The following is a 21,473-nucleotide window of genomic DNA, read 5'->3' on the forward strand; positions in this document are numbered from 1 at the left end:
TATGGAGTTAGGAGTTACAGGAAGCTAGGAGCCCCCATAAAGGTTAAACTATCTATTTCCTTAAATGTATTTCCAGACCTAACACAATCTACACTACTTCCAGACATTTCCACCCAAGTTTTCTTTAAGCAAGACTGCTGTAGGGTAGCACTGTGTTTTCTGTACTAGTACCAACCATAAAACCAAGACCGTTGCTGGGGCTTTAGTCCACAGTGTTTGCCTGCTTGAAGCTCTAGGTGGACTCCACAATTAACAGGGTATTAGAGGAACTATATATAAGGTAACACAAAGTCCCCACATAGGTTTGAATCCTGGCACTGTATCAAATTAATCTAAGTCAAACTTCCTCTGCACAGGGATACTATAATAATATGTAGCACTTATGAAACACCTGTATGAAACACTAAATAACATCCAAGCACTAAAAGCCCATGAGTAAGCCCTACATGTAACAGCCTTAAACAGAAGGAAATTGGTACTAAAAACAAGCTAGCAAAATACCCAGAGATGTGGGGAGGTTAGTTATTTAATAAAACCTCAGCACCAAAGAGAAACGTTCATTCCAGTATCTACTTGGCCAATGTATTTGAGAAACACATTTAATGTTATCTTGAAGCAACAACAATATTGCACGAGGCACTAAATAAACTACAGGACTTTAATTACAACAGTTAAAAAGAAAACCAACACTTCTTTGTAAAACAAGTTGCATCAGCAATTTTTCTTGCGTTTATTTAAACAGTTCTCAAAACATTTGAGTGAATTGGGCCTCCTTTGGTAAGCAAAGGACCTGAAAATCATATTTAAAAAATGAACAGGCAGTCTTTATCCATGACACAGGTGTGGTGATCCCTTCTCTCATTCCATACTTTGAAGCACCCAGTATTTTCATAGTCTAAAAGCTAGAAGAACAAGAGTACATTTGTGGTGGAATGTATTGTCCCTTGCTGATAATTAGTTGAAATACCATTATCTCCTTGTAACAGCTGTAAGAAACAGCCTTTTAAAGGCATGTATCTGTAGCTCTTATTCCCTGCTATATATAATACAGATTACATAAAGGTTGACAAATCCACATTGATGTAAGCATTAAGCATTTGCTGTATGGAAAGATTTCTGTTCTAATACTAGCAGTACAGAGTTATAGCGTTATTTTTAACACTTAATTGCAGGTATATTGAATATGGCAAGTTTCATGGACTCCTGAAAGAAATTTATTTTTAATTTTTAAATTTACTGATAACTTAAGAATGGTTCTGGTTAAGCATTGATATTTAGAAAGAAAAGTAAAAATCAAACTTGTTTATTGTTGCTTTTTGCCATCTGGTAGCATTTTACACACAGGCTTCGATCTTCAGAATACCCTGGATTCAGTAGAAAAACCTTTTAAATGAAGTTTTGTACAATAGAAACTTCTCAGCAGTCAAAATTTGGACTGTAAAAAAATACATGCAAAACATACTTTTCTGAAAACACTTAACTTTGAACAAAGCACCGAACTACACAGATGCAGAATGAAAACAGCATTTCAACTCCACCAAAAGTAGTCATCATAAAAGGTGTAAAAGTCACCTAACTTCACTAGGCACTGTTCACTTTTTAAACAGGAGACAATAGAAAATATTGTCCACAAACAATATCCCAGCTCTATGGCAGGTTTCAGAAAGTCTTCAACTTCATGCTTTAATAGCGACCTGGAATAAAAACAAACCACGCATTAAAATGGGAGGATTTTTTTCCCTATAACCTGAGAAATCTCTCCCATGAGTAAAATTTTTCACTCCAAGCATTGATAGATTAGTTTATAAATGTTTAAGAAATAAATAAAATTAATTTAGTAAGTTTATATTTAAATCATTCATGTGTACCACATATGAATGATACACAGACATAACCAGTTGGGATGGAACAGCATGGACTTGCCAATTACTCACAAGACTCAGCAGATCACATCACAACAGGTAATCCCATCCAGGTAACTTACGAGGTGAGTAGGATCGAGATCGAGAACGTGACCTGTATCCTCCACGACTGTAGTAAGGAGAAGGTGACCGCCTTCTGTAAATAAATTAAAGATTGCATCTGCATCTAGATGATACTGGGCTACTAATAATAAGATAAAGACAAATTTTTGCCAGTCCCCAAGCTAGAAGATTCTGATCAACCTTTTAAATGCAGCATATTACATCCAAATATCAAATAAACATTATAATTAAAGTGTCTGTTTACTTTTAAAAATGATGTTCCACAACAAAAACCATTCATTCAAAAGCCATTTTCATGATTACCCCAAAAAAAATCCACTGGATAAGCTTTAGTTTCCTCTTTTCATTTTCTTGTTACATAAATTAAAAACAAAAGAAAACTTAAGAGCACACGGACCTAGCAAGCAGAAAGTTTTAAACATGACTCTTCATGTGATTCAAAGCTTACAAAATGTACTACCTAAAAAATGGTGCTATCAACTAATTACCTCTTATAAGCTCAATTAATTCGCAACTTCTACAAATCCTTTTTCACTGTCTATTGAAAACTACTTTTACAAACTTAAAGAAATCAAATACCATGGCCAGAAAGATAGGTAAGAGCAATGGCTACTCTAGCAAGTCTGATTCCCAAGCCTATAAGCTGACTCACAAAACGTGGAAACCCCAAGGATATATCCAAACATGAATGTAGTAGAAATAAATACAGGCAAAATACAGAAATAAACTAATCTCTAAAAATATAAAAAGCTAGTTATGATAGGTTCGGAAAGCCTTTAAACCCAACACATGGGAACTACAACAGAGACAGGCAGATCTCTATGAGTCCCAGGACAATCAATCCCTCTTTCAAAACAAAACCTGTTGTGCCACTAAGAGGAAAGCTGCCTAAGTATCAAGCAAACTTTTTTTTTTTTTAACAAGTTTTCTACTATATCCAGATTTTAAAACCTTTTTGGCACACCTGTAAATCTGATCCCTGTCTTGAGCTGCTCTCCATCCACCTCCTCCTCCACCACCTCCTCTGTAAAGACAGAAAAAGAACTGTTTAGTTAAAACAACTGGCACAAACAATGGACAAAACCCAGTTTCTTCTATAGTTAACATGCTAAAAAGCCCTTTCTGAAATGCAGTTGTTCTAAAAAAGAGACCTTTAACTTTGCAGTCCCAAGAACCACTAAAAACAGTAATGATTATAGGGGTGGGGAGATGTCATTTTGGTAGAAGTCTGGACTTTAAATATAGTATGTGAACAATTAACTTAAAAAGAAAGAAAGCACATGCATACCACACCAATAAGCAAGCCAAGAGTTGTGACCCATACCTAATTACAAAAGTTTACACTAAAGGTTTAGAGTCACTGTTTGGTGACTTATCGATGTCATATTCATAAAACAGAGAAACAAAATTAAGTTTCACCTCTGTATTGGCTAAGTATTTCTTCATCTTTAAAAATTAACAAGGCGCCGGGCGATGGTGGCATTCACCTTTAATCCCAGCACTTGGGAGGCAGAGGCAGCCAGATTTCTGAGTTCGAGGCCAGCCTGGTCTACAGAGTATCAGGACAGCCAGGACTACACAAAGAAACCCTGTCTCACAAAAACAAAAAAAACAAACACAAACACAAACAAAAGAGGCATCCAACTATATACCAAATTAGACATAACTATTAAATTTTGCCCTTAATCTTGGCTATTTCTTAAATTCTAAAAGCTTGGGCTTTTTTTTTTTCTGTAATGTTTTCAGTGTTGAGTGACTTCTAAACAGCTTACCTGTATGATCTGCTGTAGTAGTCCCGGTCATCATAACCTCGATCATATCCTCTGTCATAATAGTCTCGGCGGCGTGAACTGCCACTATAAACGACAACATGTATCTTTTAGTAATTTCCCTCTTGCTAAAATTGGTCCTCATAGACAGAAAGAGAACAACTTAACCTAATACCTTGTATATGATTAAATGTGTCTTTGGTTTTCCTGTACAAAAACTAAAGCTGTCTAACAGACCTCCTCTTTAAGTATGTTAACTGAATGAAAAATATTTCTATAGAATTTATCAGTATCTACACCATGTTTTCTTTTCCTTTGTTACACTTTGTCTGTGTACAGACATGTGCAATGTTCTGATTTTAGGAGCACATACACCCAACTGACTTTGTATTAAAAGTCAACCAACTGCTGGGCCCAGTGGCACACAGTTCTTTAACTCCAGCACCAAGGAGTCAGAGGAAGGCACATGCCTGTGTGTTTGAGACTAGTCGAGGTTGTATGGTGAGGAGCCTGTCTTTGTTGTTTTGAGACAGTTTTCTCTGCGTAGCCCTGTCTGTCATGAATTCAGAGATCTGCCTGCCTCTGTTGCCAAGTGCTGGAATTAAAGGTTTGCATTACGAGGGCTCCATTAATATCCTAACTTAAAAACATCTTTTAAAAAATTGATTAGAAGCTGAGAATAACATCTGCAATTGAACCCCCCTCACTATTTTTAATAATAAATTTTATTTAAAGGTTCTGAAGATGGATAAATGCTGAAGTATGAGGTCTGAAATAGGTCATCAGCACCCACACAATGTATGGTGAAATACAGGAATGTTACAGCAACTCACTGCAGCCAGTCAGTAAATTCTAGATTCACTGAAACACTGTTTCAAAACTTAAGCTGAGACCCATGATTTGGAGCAACCTAACCCTAAGAAGCTTCTTTTGGTATTGGACAGCAGACTAAGTGTATAGGTATGATCAACCATAATCAGAACATCAATATTGATAGATTTCTCCACTCCAGACTCAAACATCAGAGAAACAGGAGAAAGATTCTAAAGCTACAGATAGAGAATTGTACTCTTGAGCTAACAGTAACCACAGTCTAGTTACCTGTATCAATTAACATTCCAGCATGTGGGGGTGAGGTGATGTTCCTACCAAGGCCCTACCCCTACCTAAGTAACCAGCTAGATGCAGCTGATGGCTGCTAGTGAAGAGCCAGTTTTCTAGGAATGTGTGAAGCATGGTAGGTTGAACATGATACAGTAAATGGCCACATATTCATGAAGCATATGGATGTATTAACAAGACTATGTACTTTTAAAAAGAGAAAGAGGACATGAGAATGGAAAATATTTGGAGTTAAGGGTTGTACATTTGTAATAATGACATTAACAGCAAGGTTGAAAATGAGATCATCTCCAGAACTCATGTATGTATAAGGAAGCAGTCATCTCCACAAAGCTGCCCCATGAAGTTTGCATACATGAGGTGGTGCATATAAATAGTATATTCAAGAGACTGGTGATGGTGGCGGAAATGAAGCATGACAGAGGAAGATACCTAACACGAACCTCCAGACCATTCAAGTACCCACCCATCCTCACACAAATAAAGTTACACTTACTAAGTGGGTCTCCCCATATAAATTCCTGGTGTTGGGGTATGGGGTCTTTTGGTTATAGAAAAATCAACCCTAATTCGTCGTCCATCAAGCTCCATTCCATTGGCACGTTCTTTAGCCTTCAAAAGATAAAAATTGTTACATACATCCTGGGCAATAAATCTAATTATCCTAAAGCTATTTTTGGCCAGGAAATAAAAAGAGCTCAAATATTCCCCTTCACACACTGTTGTTTGAAATTAGAAAAAAAATTGTCACTGACATTTTGTGATTCAAAACACCTGTTGTGGAAGCCAAAAGCCTTGATGAAAAGGCTTGAGTTATCTTTTTGAGTTTAAGGTTTGTAAACTGTAGTGCCATACAGGTTTACAACTACAAACACTGATACTGTCAAAGACTGCCAATCCTATTACCTACCTATACCTTACATCTTTTGGCATATTAGAAGGCTCTTTCTGAATTTTATTTAAAAGTTCAATGCCATTTTGTAATTATTTATATCTAATTAAAAAACCTATTTGAGAACTCCCAATTTCATGAAGAACATTGTATTAAAATTCTAGCAAAAGCTTAATCCCATGTCTCAACAGCAACCAACGGACCTGCTACTAGCTCCCTCTTTACACTAAAATAAGCATGGACTGGAGTTCAGTGCTGGCTGCATTTCCAGAGGACATGGTTTCAAATCCCCGTGAAGAGATACACAATGGTCTCTAGCTCTGGTTCCAGGAGCTCTGATATCCTGATGGCCTCCACAGACACTGCACACATAATATACAATGACACTCATGTAGGCAAAACACCAGACATACAAATTTAGGGTTTAAAATGCAAAGTTGTGCCTTTCTAAACAGAGTCATTCTCACATTTTACTGAGTCAGGCAAGAAATTCAAATAACGAAGTCACTTGTTTGCCACTATGTACCTTTTTTAAAAAAAGAAAATAGCTTAGTATTTTTTACCAAACTTGTCAAATTTTTTACGAGACTTCATGGTTTATGTATCAACACAGCAGTACAGAAACAGCAAGTCATGTGTTTGGAATTTACTTCAAAATAATGTAAGAAATAGAGTGCACCAGGTTAAATTAAAGACAGTGCCTTAATGAAGCTTGGTTTTAAGATGAATTGCCCTGAGTCATACTTTGCTCTTCATGGGCATGCACAAGGTTAAGAATGACTTCGGAATATCACTGAATCTAACATGTTCCAAGTAGAAATTGTTTTTGACTCAAATCTATAATTGTGTGTTAGATCTTAGTTAAATCTTAAATTTATACTATACTAAATTTATACTATAAAACAGAAACAACCTTGTCAATCACTTGGTTATCAGAACAGTTAACAGGATTCATTTTTAATGAAAGTGAAGTAAAAATTTACTTACTTCCTTGGCATCATCTACATTTTCAAAATATACAAAGGCAAATCCTCTTGAGCGTCTAGACTGCTGGTCATACACAATAGACACATCAGCAATGGGGCCGTACTTAGAGAACACTTCTCTTAGATCTCTTTCTGTGGTGTACAAGCTCAACCCAAACACCCCAAGACAACAGTTGGGGTCAGGATTTGCCTAGAAAACAGAAATAATAGATTTTTAACCTTTGAAAATCTAACATAAATCTAACCAGTATGGAAAAATAGTAAATGATTAAATCAAGAACCATCAGATCTTAAAAAAAAAAAACAAGAAACCCCAAACCATTGTGGCATATAGTACAATAACCACAAAAGATAAAAAAAAATCTCACAAGAAAATTAAAAGCAGATATAAATCAGTAGCACAATCCCTATCAAGAAAAAAAAAGAGACCATTTAGTTTATATTCATAGTCAGAGTCTCACACAACTCAGGCTGGCCCCAAACTCATGGCAACTCAAGTCCCACCAACAAAATGAAAAGCAAAAGCCCTTGCTTTTTTTTTTTTTTTTTTTTTTTTTTTTTTACACCCTGCTAGCCCGACAAACCAACCCATTCACGTTGGTTCTGAGTGTGTAGCATACACCCACCTCAAAAAGGTGATAAAAAAATAAAACTTGAGCTTTGTGTAGCCACACACACCTTTATTCCATCACTGAGCAAGCAAGAAGAAGCAAGTGGATCTTTTTAGAGAATAACCTGATCTGTGAGTTTCAGGACAGCAAGAGTGACATACTACTGCAAAACCTTGTCTTAATATGGGAACCAGCTGGGTGGTGGGTAGCATACACCCACATCTCAGCACTCAGGAGACACAGCTGATCTACAGAGGACAAGAGCTGTATAGCATATGCAACAACTGCTTAAAGATCATCATTTGAAGTGATCAGATATTGTAAAATTTGATTTGCAAACTAAGGACATTAAGATTAAAACCAGAGGTGGGCAATGGTGGCGCACGCCTTTAATCCCAGCCCTCAGGAGGCAGAGCAGGCGAATTTCTGAGTTCTGAGTTCGAGGCCAGCCTGGTCTACAAAGTGAGTTCCTGGAGTGCCAGGGCTACACAGAGAAACCCTGTCTTGAAAAACAAAACAAAAAATGATCAAAAAACAGCAATGCTGCTACTACTAATAGATGAGGGTGACAGTGTGAAGCAAGAAGGATGAAGCAAACATTAAGCTTCATAAATTATTGTATGCTTTTCCATCATTCCTTCTGAATGTCTAGCAGCTGAAGTCAGAGAGGGCAATTATGTTGTATTAAGTGATCATAGATGAAATCTACCATAAAACGTAAGAAACTAAACAGCTAGTATCAGTAAAATTAAACTGCCACATATATTACAAGCATTCCAATCAAAATAAATGTTAAAAGGTTCCAGTAATTTTACATGGGAGATGGGACAAGGGAGGACAATCAGACTTATTAGGGAAAGTACATCCCTAGGGAAAGTACATCCCAATATGAATACTCAGCTGTTAAAACTCCACTGGCAAAACAAAGATCAGCTAGTACAAAGTTCTAAATAGTCTTCAGACTGGGATCTGCATCTCAGTGGTAGAACACCGATTTGCCCAGTGTGCATGCAGTTCCTAGCACTTCAGAAATCTTACCCTGTTCCCAACATGACGCCTTCGAGTAGACATGGGAGAATGGCTGTGGCTGTGGCGCCTACGATAATCTCGGCTGTAAGACCTGCTCCGGGATCGTCTATGGGAGCGAGATCGTGATCGTGACCTTGTATAATGCCTTCTAGAACTTCTTCTGGATCTAGATCTGCAAGACAGAAGTCTTTGGAGTTATGACTCAATAACTGAAACAGATATGATGCTAAAAAATTCTTTTGAGCCGGGCAGTGGTGGCGCACGCCTTTAATCCCAACAGAGGGAGGCAGAGGCAGGTGGGTTTATGAGTTCGAGGCCAGCCTGGTCTACACAGAGAAAGCCTGTCTTGAGCCCCCTCCACCCCCCAAAAGAAAAAATCTTTTGAAAATTAGATTTTCACCACAGCACATTCCTAGTTTGGTTTGTGCACATCTCAATGCTATCTGTATTTCTTATTATGGCCACTAAGAATTTAGGCATCACAAGTAGTTTATTTTTTAATAACTTCATGGCTTTTGACTAGAGTGTTTGCTTCTGTATAAAGTGGTCACTAGGTCACTAAACCTCAACACATTCAGAGTGCTGGTGCTCTAAGTATCTCAAGTTCAAAAGGTTGTTAGCAAAAATAGGGGAAAGATCTGAACCCCTTAAGTTCTTTCAGCCTTCCGGCCCCCACTGCTAATACCAACACATAACAGACGGTCACTAGTTGATCGACTATACCATATCAGCAGAGTTAACAGAAGAGATCTCAAAATAGCCTTTCTTACCTAGATTCAGATCTGGACCTTGACTTTGATCTAGAACGCCTTGAATCTTCCTTGGAGCGAGACCTTGCAGGTGTATGCCGTGCAGATTTCCCCGATCCGTGAGCACTTCCACTTCGGGAAGCAGAACGGGATTCCTACACGCAGATGTCAAAAGTTTTAATTTGTATACTGTTTTGAAAACTTAAAAACAAATAAGCTTCTGTGAGATAAATGGCCAAGGAGAGCAATCCTCTTCCAAAGATAAGAAAACATATGTGAGGGCAGGAATTGAGTATACCTGGTATAATGGTTTCATTGCTTCAACTGACATGAATCAATTGGTTTTCTTCCACCTTTCTGGAGCAGAGATAAGTAGTAACTAACTCCACTCCCTTAAAAGGTGTCCAAACCAGACTGTTAAAGAACTGCCCAAGGATTATATTTGGAGAACGATACTACATAGACAGGGAACAAACTTCAGTTAAACCATGAAATTTATTCTACTCCAGTAGCAATAAAAACACCCTACAAAATGTATGAAACTCCAAATTAAAGTTTGTTGAATACGGGGTGAAAGCTTGAGTTTCAAGCTCTGAAAGTAGGAAAAAAAAAATCTAGCTAGGTTTTAGTTTTTAATGTTTCTGGGGACCTCCTACAAAACTCAAGAGCAACCAAAAGGAGCTAACAGAGAAAGGCAGCAAACAGTGTAAGAGCAGAGAAGGTAGCAAAGATCTAGTTTTATTGACTAAACTGACAAGAGCCAAGACAAAATACAACAGGTAACTGAGAAAAAGTAGAAATGCCAAAGGCACATTCAAACAAGGATAAAATAAGAAGCTTGTTGTCTAGGAGCCTAGAAGAAAAATTCTCAAGATGCCTAGGCAAGTATCATGCACTTGGTTTTCTGTCAAAACTCCTATCAACTGCTAGTTAGCCAACACAAATGAAATCTCAAAAAAAAAAAAAAAAGGCTAAACAGAATAACCATTTCATAAGCCAAAGGCTTGTGTCAATTAGTAGAAAAAACATGCAATAGAATGCAAAGAAAAATTCAAAGGCATTAAAAAAAATAACTCTAAATGGCTAGGACAGTACTAACTCTCCTAGACAGCTAAGCCTTAACTACAACAACTTTAGAGAGACAAAACAAACAAACAAACAAACAAACAAAAAACCCACACCACCAAACCACAGGACATGAATCTAAACAGACACTTATAAATAAAAGTAGCCACAACAGCTCTTCCTTGACAGAATAGCGTGGCCATTCTCAAAGAGATAAAAATCCAAAATTAATTTATATACAGAATAAGGAAGACAATTTAGAACATTGGTCCATTTGTGCTCAGGACATAAAAATATGTATCAGTGTACAACACAGAAGAGAGGGGACCTCAAATAAAAGATATAAACTAGAGGAACAAGTTCAGCTTTCAAGGCCCCAAATCATCTAGAAAATACCTGAATGAAACTAAAACAGGGTGTGATGTCACATGTCATAGATAGCATCACCTATCAGACCTTCCTTAATCCCCAAGGAGTGACTAAAAATTAAAATAAGCTGAGTGAGAGAACAGCTGCCTTTAATAACAAGATACAGTTTAACATTCATTCATTGCTGCTGGTGGGAGACTACTCCAATTACCCAGCCCCTGGATTTCTGTATCAAATGCTCAAGCAAACATTCAGCAAGGCAATTTTTAATCTCACTTTTTTAGATTAAAAAACATAATATACTGCCACACAGCATAAAACAAAAGGTAAATTTGGCTAACAGATATTTGCCTAGGAATAAAGAGGTAGAAAATAAAAAGTCCCTCCTTCAGACTTGCTGCTGTTTGTTCAAAGGAAATAAAAAAAAAAAAAAAAAAAAAAAACAGATTTCTAGTATGAAAAATTAGCCACAGTAAGGATTCTCCTTAAAACTCTAGTAAGCTAAAGGGCTCTAAACAGATGGCTTAGAATGCCCCCAAGGCTCCACTCAGCTTCCCTATAGGTTATGTCAGATGTACTTCTTGAGCAACTATTTTTTTTCTATTAGAAATGAGAGGATGCACCAGAATACAAAAGATTTCACTTGTCTGTATACTGCCACCCTGCTGGACTAACAAGGGTGGGGACAAGAAACCACTTCTAAACATTCCCAGAGTTTAGAGATGTTAAATCCTTCCAGTTATGTTGACCATCTTTAATCCGTTTAAAAAAAAAAAAGATTGTGTGAAGAAATGAGACTTGGATTAGCTAAATCCAAAGCTCCATGCTAATCTTAAACCTTAATGCACAAACAATTCTGAAATCAACTAGGAAAATCTTTTATACATAATACTTTTAATTCAACTGCATGAGAAAGCTATATAAAAAAAAAAAACTATGAGAAATTACTCCCTGGAGAGTCAATGTTGAAAGGAAAGAGATGAACGTAAAAGCATAAACAAAACAAAGCCAGAAATTCCCAGAAAAAAAATATAACAAGGTTCTCAAATGAATCTTAGCTATCATTTTAACTAGAGCACAAGCTATAAGGAACAGGTCAAGTTTAAAAACAAAATCTCAAGCATTCTTTATCTCCTATAGAGAATAGGAGCTCAAAATACAAAGCCCTATGTGCAGCTTTTAGTTAGGTACCCTAATCCTATGCTATTTAAGGCCTCACAAACTCTATTAAGTATTTTCTATGATTCTTTCGGTAAGTAATCTTCCCTGATTCCTAACCCCATTTCAGCCCTGATTTTAAATCAGTTTCCCCTGTGAACAGGACTTAAAAGCATCACCCTCAAAGGAGACACAAGATCCAAAGATGAAATAATAAAACAAATGGGAAATGTATACTAACATCAACATTATTTTCCCTTTAAGTGTATCCAATTGGGCTATAGAATAAAATCCCAAATTCACATAAGCTTGAGTACTAACAAAAAAATTAAAACCACTCAATTAGTCTTACAAAGCAACTAACTGTCTCCTATAAGAGTATTATGTTCTTTGCAAGATACAGAAATAATGTAAAAGGCACCGACAATAGGTTGAAGTGTACCAAGACAACATGCATACTTCAGTCATTTAAGTCATTTTTGCCAATAGCTCTAAAGACCTAACACTCTGCTTTAAGATAATCTTTAATATTCTGCATGAAGACAACTATTAGTTGTAGATTATGTGTGCTTTGTATTAGCATTATGCTAATCATCTAACTACATATAATCAGTCAAAACAGACAGGAATTGTGTGTATTTTCTCAGTTGGAGTAGCACACTAGAAAGAAAACAATGTTTACTTTAGGATCATTATAATAAACAAAGATAAGAGAAAAGGCACAAAGTACCAACTACTATCACTTTGAATTAGCTCATTTCACTTGTAACCCATTTCTTTTAAGGGAAGCTACTATATACTTCAGAGAAAACCCTAATTCAGTTGGAACAGGCGTTAAACTGAAATAATGAACCATCCTTATTTGGCACATGTAGATCTCAACATTTGGACTTAACTGGTTGTAGCTTTATACAAATATGTGAAAAAACCTAATGCTTTTATCACAATATAAACAATGATGTCGGATGCTTTGCTTAGATTGTGGGGGTTTAGTCCCATTATCACCCTGGTAACAATCTTCAATTTTTCCAGTAGAAAATTGTACTATACACTTAAGCATAAAGTATCAGTGCATTGAGAGTCCAAAGGGCATTAAGTAAGAGACCACCAGTTCCAACTCATACTCACTCATGCCCCAGAACCAGAGTATAATAGATGAAAGGCCTAAGGCAAAGTGGGAGGCCATTTACCCAAGATGGATAGCACAATGCTGAAGCCTATTTGACTACAAAGTTATTTTTAAAGAATTGCATTTCCACCATTTGACTAAGCAGTTAAAATTAGAATTATTACCTAATTTAAACGATTCCCTTGGAAGTCACTTCTTTACCCTGTATATACTTTCTTCTATTAAACAAATAATGCATGCATGTTTAGCAAAATATACAGGGACACATAAACAGACTAGTAATTACTTAGCGTAGTGCTTTCTGATTCCAGATTACTTCTTATCTTAACTTCATTTTTATTTCTTTTCTTCATTCTTCCGTTTCAAATTCTGACTTCTTTCATCTTCCCCACTTCACACAAATTGCTCAATATTCTACAAGTGGGACTTCTGGTCTGATAATTAGCATGCATTCTTTCTTTTATATTTTCAAATTTCAGCTTCACTTATTCCTGAGCTTCAAATACTCATTTATAAAACTTGTCAAATGACGACTTCCGCATTTTCCTTCTTCAACATTAACCTTAATAGAAAAAGAACAGGATGAAGAATATTTTAAAACTCCAGGATAAAATCCAGTGCCAAAACTGAAATTAGAAAAAAAAATCCCTTTTTGTAGTTTTGGATTTAAAAAAAAACTAGATATGCAGCTCAAAAAACTGAAACTCCATAGTTTCCTGTTGTATATGGTAATCATTTGTCTATTCCAATAAATTTATCATGCTTAACGTGAATGTGAAATGCGCCACTGAACATTTACTGTTCATTTAACATTTTTACAAACTGTAATCACATCTCACACTTCTTACTGTATTAAAGAGGAAATGCTAAGTGTCAAAAGCACATCTCTAGTTAAAAAATGACACATTTCAGTACAAAAGTGCAAGAAAGAAAATCATGGACAACTCATCTGCACAATAATGACAAAGGCTGGGGTTGAAGAGGTTTACAATAGTGTGACTTGTCTAGATAAGGAAATCTATTTAGTGCCACATTACTGTGTATTTAAAAACAGCATTGTTAAACAATGTCAGCAAACCTGACTTTGGATCTGTTCAACCCACCCTTGGGATATCTGCATTTGCCAAACTAAGAGTAGTTTAATTACTAAATTTAGAACTGAAATCCTAATATTAAATAAAGTTAACCAACTATTACATGCCAACAGCTATAAAGAAAAACAGCAAACTTGATTCCAACAGTGGTTATGTCCCAAGAATTCTGAAAGTTTTCCCCTCTATTAACAAAATATTAGTCTTCTGGATTTCCAAAGGAGAGATCCTACTTGAAAGGTTGGTTATGAGAAAATTGTAGTTAATCTTCTCAAATTATTAAAAAGGCTCACTTTAGCATATTAGTGAATTTTAATACAAACTGGAACACTGTTGGAACACTAAGCAAACTACTGTCCATGTAAAACAGTCCAATTTCCCTTGTTGCCCTGCTAAATACTTCTGCATGCTTACTATTTCCTCCTACATTTTCTTCTGTTAAAAAATGAAAAACTTTTTTTCTTAAAAAAAAAAAAAGAAAAAGAAAAACAAGTCTATATGTTTGGTATAGGCAACCATGGCTATAGTAGCATCTTTTCTAAGAAAAAGCCTAATCTCCAGCCTAATTTTATAGTCAATTATCATTTAATCTAGAAACATTTTAATGACTTTTATTTAAGGGAGTCACAATAATTCATTTCCTAGTAATATCCATCACTAAAATGCAATGGGAAATATTTACTAGAAGCACAAATGTAATCATGGAATCAGAATGCCCAAGCACATTTCCTTAGTGCCTGGCCTCCCTAAAGGTTATATATGTATATATATATATATATATACACAGGGCTTAGATTCAGAAAACACTAAAGGGCTAGGTGCCATGACTTTTCAATGTTGAGGCCACTTTGGTATTGCTTCATTACCACTTTCTAAGTTTTCCTTCTCTTATACTTAAAGAACAAAATCACTGCTAAACAGTATTTGTATTTAGGATTATTTGAACTCAGCTAAACTGAAGCAGCCACTTCATAAAACTACAAGATCAACTACTGGGTTAACATACATTTGGTTGAAAAAGAATTTTACTTAGAAAAACACTTTACTGGGGGAGTTTATTAATGAAATGAGATGAGCAAAGAAAAACTCCACCTTGCTACAGAGAAAGAAATGCTCAACACAGAAATGAATAAAGGTTTTTTTTTTTTTTGAGCCACTCTCATGTAGCCCAGAATGGCCTCAAAGTCACTATATAGTTTCAGATGACCCAATCCTCCTGTCTCCACCTCCCAAATGCAATAAAATAATTAGGTTTCTACTTTTTTTCTCCAAGTATTAGAAGGATGGGGAAAAGAAAAAAAAAATCCTCAAATGCTTTAAGCAGTTTCTTTAAAAGGGGGAAGAGGCCTGACATACCTATGCTATCTGTAAAGTCTGTGCCTTTTATAAACTTGCAAAAATACCAAACCTTAAACTTTGTTGATAACAATTCTTTCCCTCAAAAGCACATATGGTTTTTTTTTGGTTAGAAAGTTCTTATCCACTATCTAAACACAAAAAATTTGATGCAGAAGAGGGCCCCATCCCATCCAAACTGCCATGGTGAAAATCTATGCCAACAAGTAACCTGAAAATAGCTTCCAAAACCCAATTCAAAGCAGTGATTTGGGGACTATAATTTGCTAGTCAATTTTGACCTGAAAAGTTAAAAAAAAAAAAACAAAAAACCAATAACACCTAATTCTATATGGCCCACATCCTACAATAATAATCTGTGTAAAAGCACTAATTTCTAAAACACCAGACTTTCTTAGAAAACAGTAGCTATGTATAAATACTAATATAATCAACAAAATGCTGGACACATAAACCATAGCTCTAATCAGTGACTTGGCCAAATTACAAAGTCAAGGTTAAAAGTATTCATTTTTAGCATTTAGGTCTGTGGTCTTACTGAAAAGGAAAAAAAGGCTGTACAAGACAAATTCCTCTTCAAGCTTTCAACAAAACCAATAGTACTTACCTTGTAAAATCATTTGTAACTTCACCTTGAAAATACCACTTTCTACTTTGACAATAGCCACATTAAAAGCATTCTTATTTAAGCCAAAGGAACCAATTCAACAGTTTCAAGTGACTTATACCTGTCTAGTTAGTCAGCAATGAAAAATGTATGCAATTTTCTTAAACTTGCCATCAATTCATCAATTCTTTCTCAATGAAAACTATGTGTGAAGGCTACAATTATTTTAGAGAAGTTTTAGCTTTAAAATCGAGAATTTATAGTTAAGGGATTAAAAAAGGAATATACAAAGGAGTCACAGGATATAAAGAAAAAGTGCAGAATCTGAAAAGCAATTTGATGGGGGTGGAGTCCTTGATTCAGATGGCTTATGTTCCAAACACTATTTCTAAATAAACATCTACTATCCTACCAGAATATTTGCTAATTCCAAACTTTAACCTCTTGGTTACTATAGCCATAAAATAGCTTAACAGAATTTTGAATTATCTAGCTTGTGCAATCCTTAGTTTCTGGGTTCTCTCAAGACAAAGACTCAAATGCACAATCTCAAAGAAGTTTTATGCTAAGTGGACAATCAAAATGAATAAATAAAAGCCTTACACCCTATACTGGAACTATTACTGGGTTTTCAAATATCAACACCAATTACACTTCTAAGAGTGGCAGTGGTTTTCTTCAAAGAAAAGGTGCTTTACAAAATAATTTTTGAAAAATACTAGAAGAGATTTTATCACATCAACTTTAAAATAAGTTAAAAAAAAAAAAAAAAAACACCCAACCCCAACTCAGTAAGTCCTACAGATAGTAAAGAATGAGAGCATACAACAGCAGAGCTAAATGCTAACATCCATCCAATAAAATTTGTAATCAAACTAAACACTTGAACACATTCAATTATAATCTGCTTAGGAAACAACTTTGAAAGCCTAAAGGGTTTGAGGGAATCCAGAAGTGTGGGAGTGTCCACAGGAAGAGAAGTAGTCACTACTGAGACTCCAGGGAGCTTAACAATTTATACCAAGTAGAACATTAACTCCTTTTTTAAGGGTCTAGAAGTCAATGAAACTCATTTTCAGGTTCCAGAGATAGGTGGTTATACCAGGCATATCCAAGACTATTACTCTGAACATGATTTTTACACTTATAAAGGAGAAGGGGGGAAAAAAAAAATCAATCAGATCTGACCATATTACTTTGCATTTACAACTGTGACTTAAATACAAGGGGGGCTTGAGCTACCTTGTACTATGTTTGTGTGTGAGCCTACATGGCAGGCAAGAATTCTGAGTTACACAACCAGTCTTTAAACTATCCCTTATTCCTTTAGAGGAAAATGTCTAGTCTTGCTAAATAAATTACCCGGATATCTTGAACTCTGGATCCTATCCAGGATAAGTAGCTAGGATTTACAAACCTGCAAACACTCTGCCCAGTTTACCCTGAAGTATTTTTAAACCTCTGAACTTTGTTTTGGCAAGCCTCTTTGAAAAGTTCAGCTAATTGTTTCAGTTTTCCACTCATCCCAAGATTCCAATTAAAAAGTAAAAAAATTTAATTACAGGGCTGGAGAATTGGCTCAGCAGTTAAGAGCACCTACTGCTCTTTAGGGAGACCAGGTTTGTGTCACAGCACCCACAACATGTAGCTCAAAATTGTACACATGGGCTAAAAAGGTAGCTTTCGAGCCTCCCACCCCCATGGGGTGATGACACACACCTTTAACCCCAGCACTCAGTAGTCAGAAGCTGGAGGATCTCATTGAATTTGAGGCCAGCCAGCCTGGTATACATAATTTGAGTTTCAGACAGGCAGAGCTACACAGAGAAAGTCTCTAAAAACAAAAACAAAAAAAATTGTTTTGAGGTATAAGTATTCCACAACTTTGAAGTGTAGAAATAAATCAGAAAGTCGTTTTTAAATACTTTTCTTTCCAATTAAGTAGTTAGATCAGCAGGATGTGGTGATTCACACCTTAAACCACAGCATTAGGGAGGTAGAGGCAGGCAGAAGCCTGGTCTACAGAGGCAAGTTCCAAAACAGGGACATTAAGCAACCCCACCTCAAACATTGAAAATCACCAGAAGTTGTATCTTACTAGTGGGGGGGGGGAAAGCCCTCAAATTAACAAGAGTATTAATTTCTCAGCTCTTTCAAAATGTACCCACTTTCATTCAATTGTTTTTTTTCCTTGAGTAAAGTGACCCACAGCTAATAGATGAAAATTTTCCTCGGGCATGATGATGCATATCTATCTAGTTCCAAAACAACAAAAAAATTGCTTTTAATTCTAAACAGACTAATTGCAACTTCGGGAAGCAGGATCAACATCGTAAGGTATGTGTGGGCTACAATTTAGTAGTAGAGGCTTGCCCATCACGGAGACTAGGTTCCATCTCCTTTAACCGAAAAACATTTTGTCCCACTCCCCCATCGGTTTCTTAGAAAAGACTAGAATGACAAGGCATTCACTGGTTGACACTGAACTTTAAATTATATATATTAAGGGACTTACTTATCTCGGCATGTAAAGATCAGATCCGTTCAAACTACTCTTTTTGGGTCCAAGTTCACCATGGAAAAGTCCCAGAATATTCTGTACCGTCAAAGGCCTTTTAGAGTTTACTAACTAAAAATGTTTGACCAAAAAGTAAACTATGATCTAGTGGCTAGGAGTTCCTGTGAACGTTTTGTGAAAATAAAAACGTTAGTACCGAGGAGCAGAACAATCATTCTTATGATGCTTCTAAGCAGTTTTCAAACTGCAATTACTTGTTCACTGTGCCCTGCACTTCCGCATCTTAACGTGGTAGTTTAATACAGGCCACATGCGAGTATTAAAGCCACGCCACATGCGCTTCATTTGTTAAGCTTCGGGACTGGGTCTAATCCAGGCCCGTTATATACAATGTAACCAACCTCCACCGGTTTTTCACCCTCTGGGAGGTGAAGTTTAAAAAAATAAAACACGTCGATTCCAGAGTTTAATGGCGCCATAAATTGTCGCCACTGGTTTCTCCTTCACAAGTCCCCCTGGGGGGTGGGGAGGGAGAATCCACACAACAATGCCTAACGACCTTGCCTTCTATTCCAGTAAGATCTCAACAATGAGAAAATCGCTACAGCACAAAGCCCGTCAGCTAACGAGCACCAATTTCCCTCGGCTGCTTCTGTCTCCCAGATGCTCCAACAGCATCCCAGAGCTGTCCCTTCCGGGGACCAGGTGCTCCCCCTCCCCATCATCCGAATGTCCCAGCCCCTTTGGGCTCCCGGTCACATGTGGCCTTTCTCCGCTTTACCCTGGAGCCCCGGGGAGAGGCGGCAAAGCCTGCCTGTAGGGAGCGGCGGCGGCTCCGCCATTTTGTGCCTCTGGCAGCGCGCCGGGCCCGCGAGCCCAAGATGGCTGCGGCGCGGCTTTGCAGGAGAGCAACGGCGAAATAAGATACCGTTCCCATCCCCCAACGCCAAGGGACGCCGCGGCCATTTTTAATCCCCCTCCCTTCCGTAACGGGAAGAAAATAAAAAACGGTCGTGGCGGGCGCGAGGCACACATCCCACGGGCGGCCTCCCTCCGACCAGAGGCGCCGTCCACCAGGCCCTTCGGCGCCCCGGCTCCCTCCAGACGTCAGGCTGCCGACAGCCGGCCGGAGTGGGCCGAGAGGCCTAGAAGGAGAAGCAGGGTGGGACCGCGGCCGCCCGCGCACCCCCGCGCTTACCCGCTCGCCGTAGTTCTGCTCGCCGCTGTCGCTCATGACTCCGGGTTTCCGTCACCGCTGCTGGCCTTTACTGAAGCTGTCAAGCTCCCGCCTTCCTGACAGAGGCTCCGCCGCAGCCTCGCGCGACGCCACACTTTGAGAGTAGCTGAAAGCCGACACGCTCCGCACCGCCTCCGCACCGGTCTAACGCTACCGGATGTGACGCCACGCTCTTTAACTTGGTCCCACCCACTCCCCCGAAGGCGCGCTTTCCTGGCTCCGCCCACTTCACCGCGCCTTCGAACCGCTTTCTCCTGCAGGGGCGTTTCCCAAACCGGACGTGACGTCTATCTTACCGCCCTGCGCGCACCCGCCCCTAGTACCCCGCCACAGCGTGGCGGGAAAGTGTGTGCCTGCCTTTGGGCGTCTGTAATGGTCTCCCTGGGACAACGTGATGTCGGTAGCCTTGCCACAGTCGTTTCTGGAACCTTCTAGGGAACCGTCCTGGGAGGGAGAAGAGAAGAGATAGTTGCGCTTTCCTCCATGCCTTTGTTCTGCGTTACCAGTTTCCTCTCCTTTTGTTCTTTCTCTTGATCTAGGAGAGAACACAGCCACACACTGGATTCTCACCTCCCGTTTATTTAGACTTAACTCTAGATCTTTCCTTTCCAAATAAAACCTTCATTCAAAACGTTTGCAATTTAAACCGGGCATAGTGGTGCATGCCTGTAATCCCAGCACTAAAGAGGCAGAGACAAGCAGAGCACAGCTTGGTCTACACGGAGAAACCCTGGCTCAAAGCAAACAAACAAAAATTGAGGTTTGAGACAAACCCTCACTGTGTTGCCTGGGTTGACCTTGAACCCATCATGTAAGTGTTAGTATTCTGTCTAAACTCCACCTCCACAGTTACCTGGCAACAGCCAGGTAGGCCTGGTCCACTATAAAAGGGGCTGCTTGCTGCCTCCTCTCTCTCTCTCTTAATCTCTTACTCTTACCCTCTTGCCTCTCTGTCCCCTACCCCCTTCCTCTCCACGTGGTCATGGCCAGCCTCTACTTCTCTCTTATCCTTCCATCTTCTTCCCCCCCCCCAACCTTTGCCCTATCTCCTGAATAAACTTCCCCCCACTTGGAACCCTGTGGCCTGGAGTGGTCTGTTTGCTGAGGTTGGACGTCTGAGATAACAACTAACAGTATGTAGCCTAGGCTGATGTTAGGAATGTATTAACTCTTCTGGGCCAGCCTCCCAAACTGCGGTTACAGTTATGAACCATCAGTCCTGTGGCCTGGCATGGCAGTGCACGCCTTTAAGGCAGAGGCAGGCGGATCTCTGTGAGTTCCTGGTCAGCCTTATCTACAAATCGAGTTCCAGGATTGAAGTGTTTATAAAGAGATAAAGAGAGTATGTTCTGTGGGTGTGTGGAGAGGTATGGGGGAAGGGGATGTCTCAGAGGGCCCATGCAGAGGCATCTCTTCCCCCAGAGGGACCAGTCACACACCTGTATAGTATAGAATAGAGTTTATTCAGGACATGGGGAGGGGAACCAGGAGGGTAGTAGAGACAGAGAGAGAGAAGTAGAGAAGCAGAAGCCGGCCATGATCACATGGAGAGAGGGGGAAGGGGGTAGGGGTGAGGGGACAGAGAGAAGCTAGAGGCAAGAGATTAAGAGAGAGGAGGGGGCAAGCAGCCCCTTTTATAGTGGGCCAGGCCTGTAGAGGTAGAGTTTAGACAGAATACTAACAAGGATAGTCAGGATTACACAGAGAAACCCTGTCTCATACCCCACCCCCACCCCTACCCAGGAAAGGAAGGAAAGAAAGAAATGGGAAGCCAGGCAGGGTGATGCACATTTGTAATCC

The 21,473-nt window shown here is 38.5% G+C and overlaps 1 protein-coding gene across 3 annotated transcripts; it reads right to left on the reverse strand.

Moving 5' to 3' along the window:
* Positions 1–706: 706 nt before the first annotated feature.
* On the reverse strand, positions 707–19,888 carry Tra2b (transformer 2 beta homolog). Of its 3 annotated transcripts, XM_034515182.2 has the most exons (10): positions 19,635–19,819; positions 13,151–13,426; positions 9,165–9,298; positions 8,404–8,566; positions 6,756–6,944; positions 5,373–5,488; positions 3,758–3,841; positions 2,950–3,009; positions 1,985–2,058; positions 707–1,694 (listed from the first exon to the last, which is right to left on the reverse strand). In XM_034515182.2, the coding sequence occupies exons 4-10, from the start codon at positions 8,434–8,436 to the stop codon at positions 1,684–1,686; spliced, it is 567 nt and encodes a 188-aa protein (XP_034371073.1). In that variant the 5' UTR covers positions 8,437–8,566; positions 9,165–9,298; positions 13,151–13,426; positions 19,635–19,819; the 3' UTR covers positions 707–1,683. The 3 variants fall into 3 exon arrangements, with proteins under 3 accessions (XP_034371073.1, XP_034371071.1, XP_034371072.1); XM_034515180.2 differs by lacking the exon at positions 13,151–13,426 and having other exon boundaries at positions 19,635–19,888; XM_034515181.2 differs by lacking the exon at positions 13,151–13,426 and having other exon boundaries at positions 1,612–1,694; positions 1,985–2,055; positions 19,635–19,816.
* Positions 19,889–21,473: the final 1,585 nt, after the last annotated feature.

Source organism: Arvicanthis niloticus, chromosome 12, assembly GCF_011762505.2.
Source record: "Arvicanthis niloticus isolate mArvNil1 chromosome 12, mArvNil1.pat.X, whole genome shotgun sequence".
NCBI lineage: Eukaryota > Metazoa > Chordata > Mammalia > Rodentia > Muridae > Arvicanthis > Arvicanthis niloticus.

Bases quoted from the DNA above. Each gene is read 5' to 3' on its own strand.
- Tra2b (XM_034515180.2), bottom strand. From the start codon at position 19,670: ATGAGCGACAGCGGCGAGCAGAACTACGGCGAGCGG. The intron at 9,299-19,634 runs GTAAGCGCGGGG...ATCTGCGTGTAG, and splicing joins AGCAGAACTACGGCGAGCGG to GAATCCCGTTCTGCTTCCCG. The intron at 8,567-9,164 runs GTAAGAAAGGCT...TCTGTCTTGCAG, and splicing joins AGGTCCAGATCTGAATCTAG to ATCTAGATCCAGAAGAAGTT.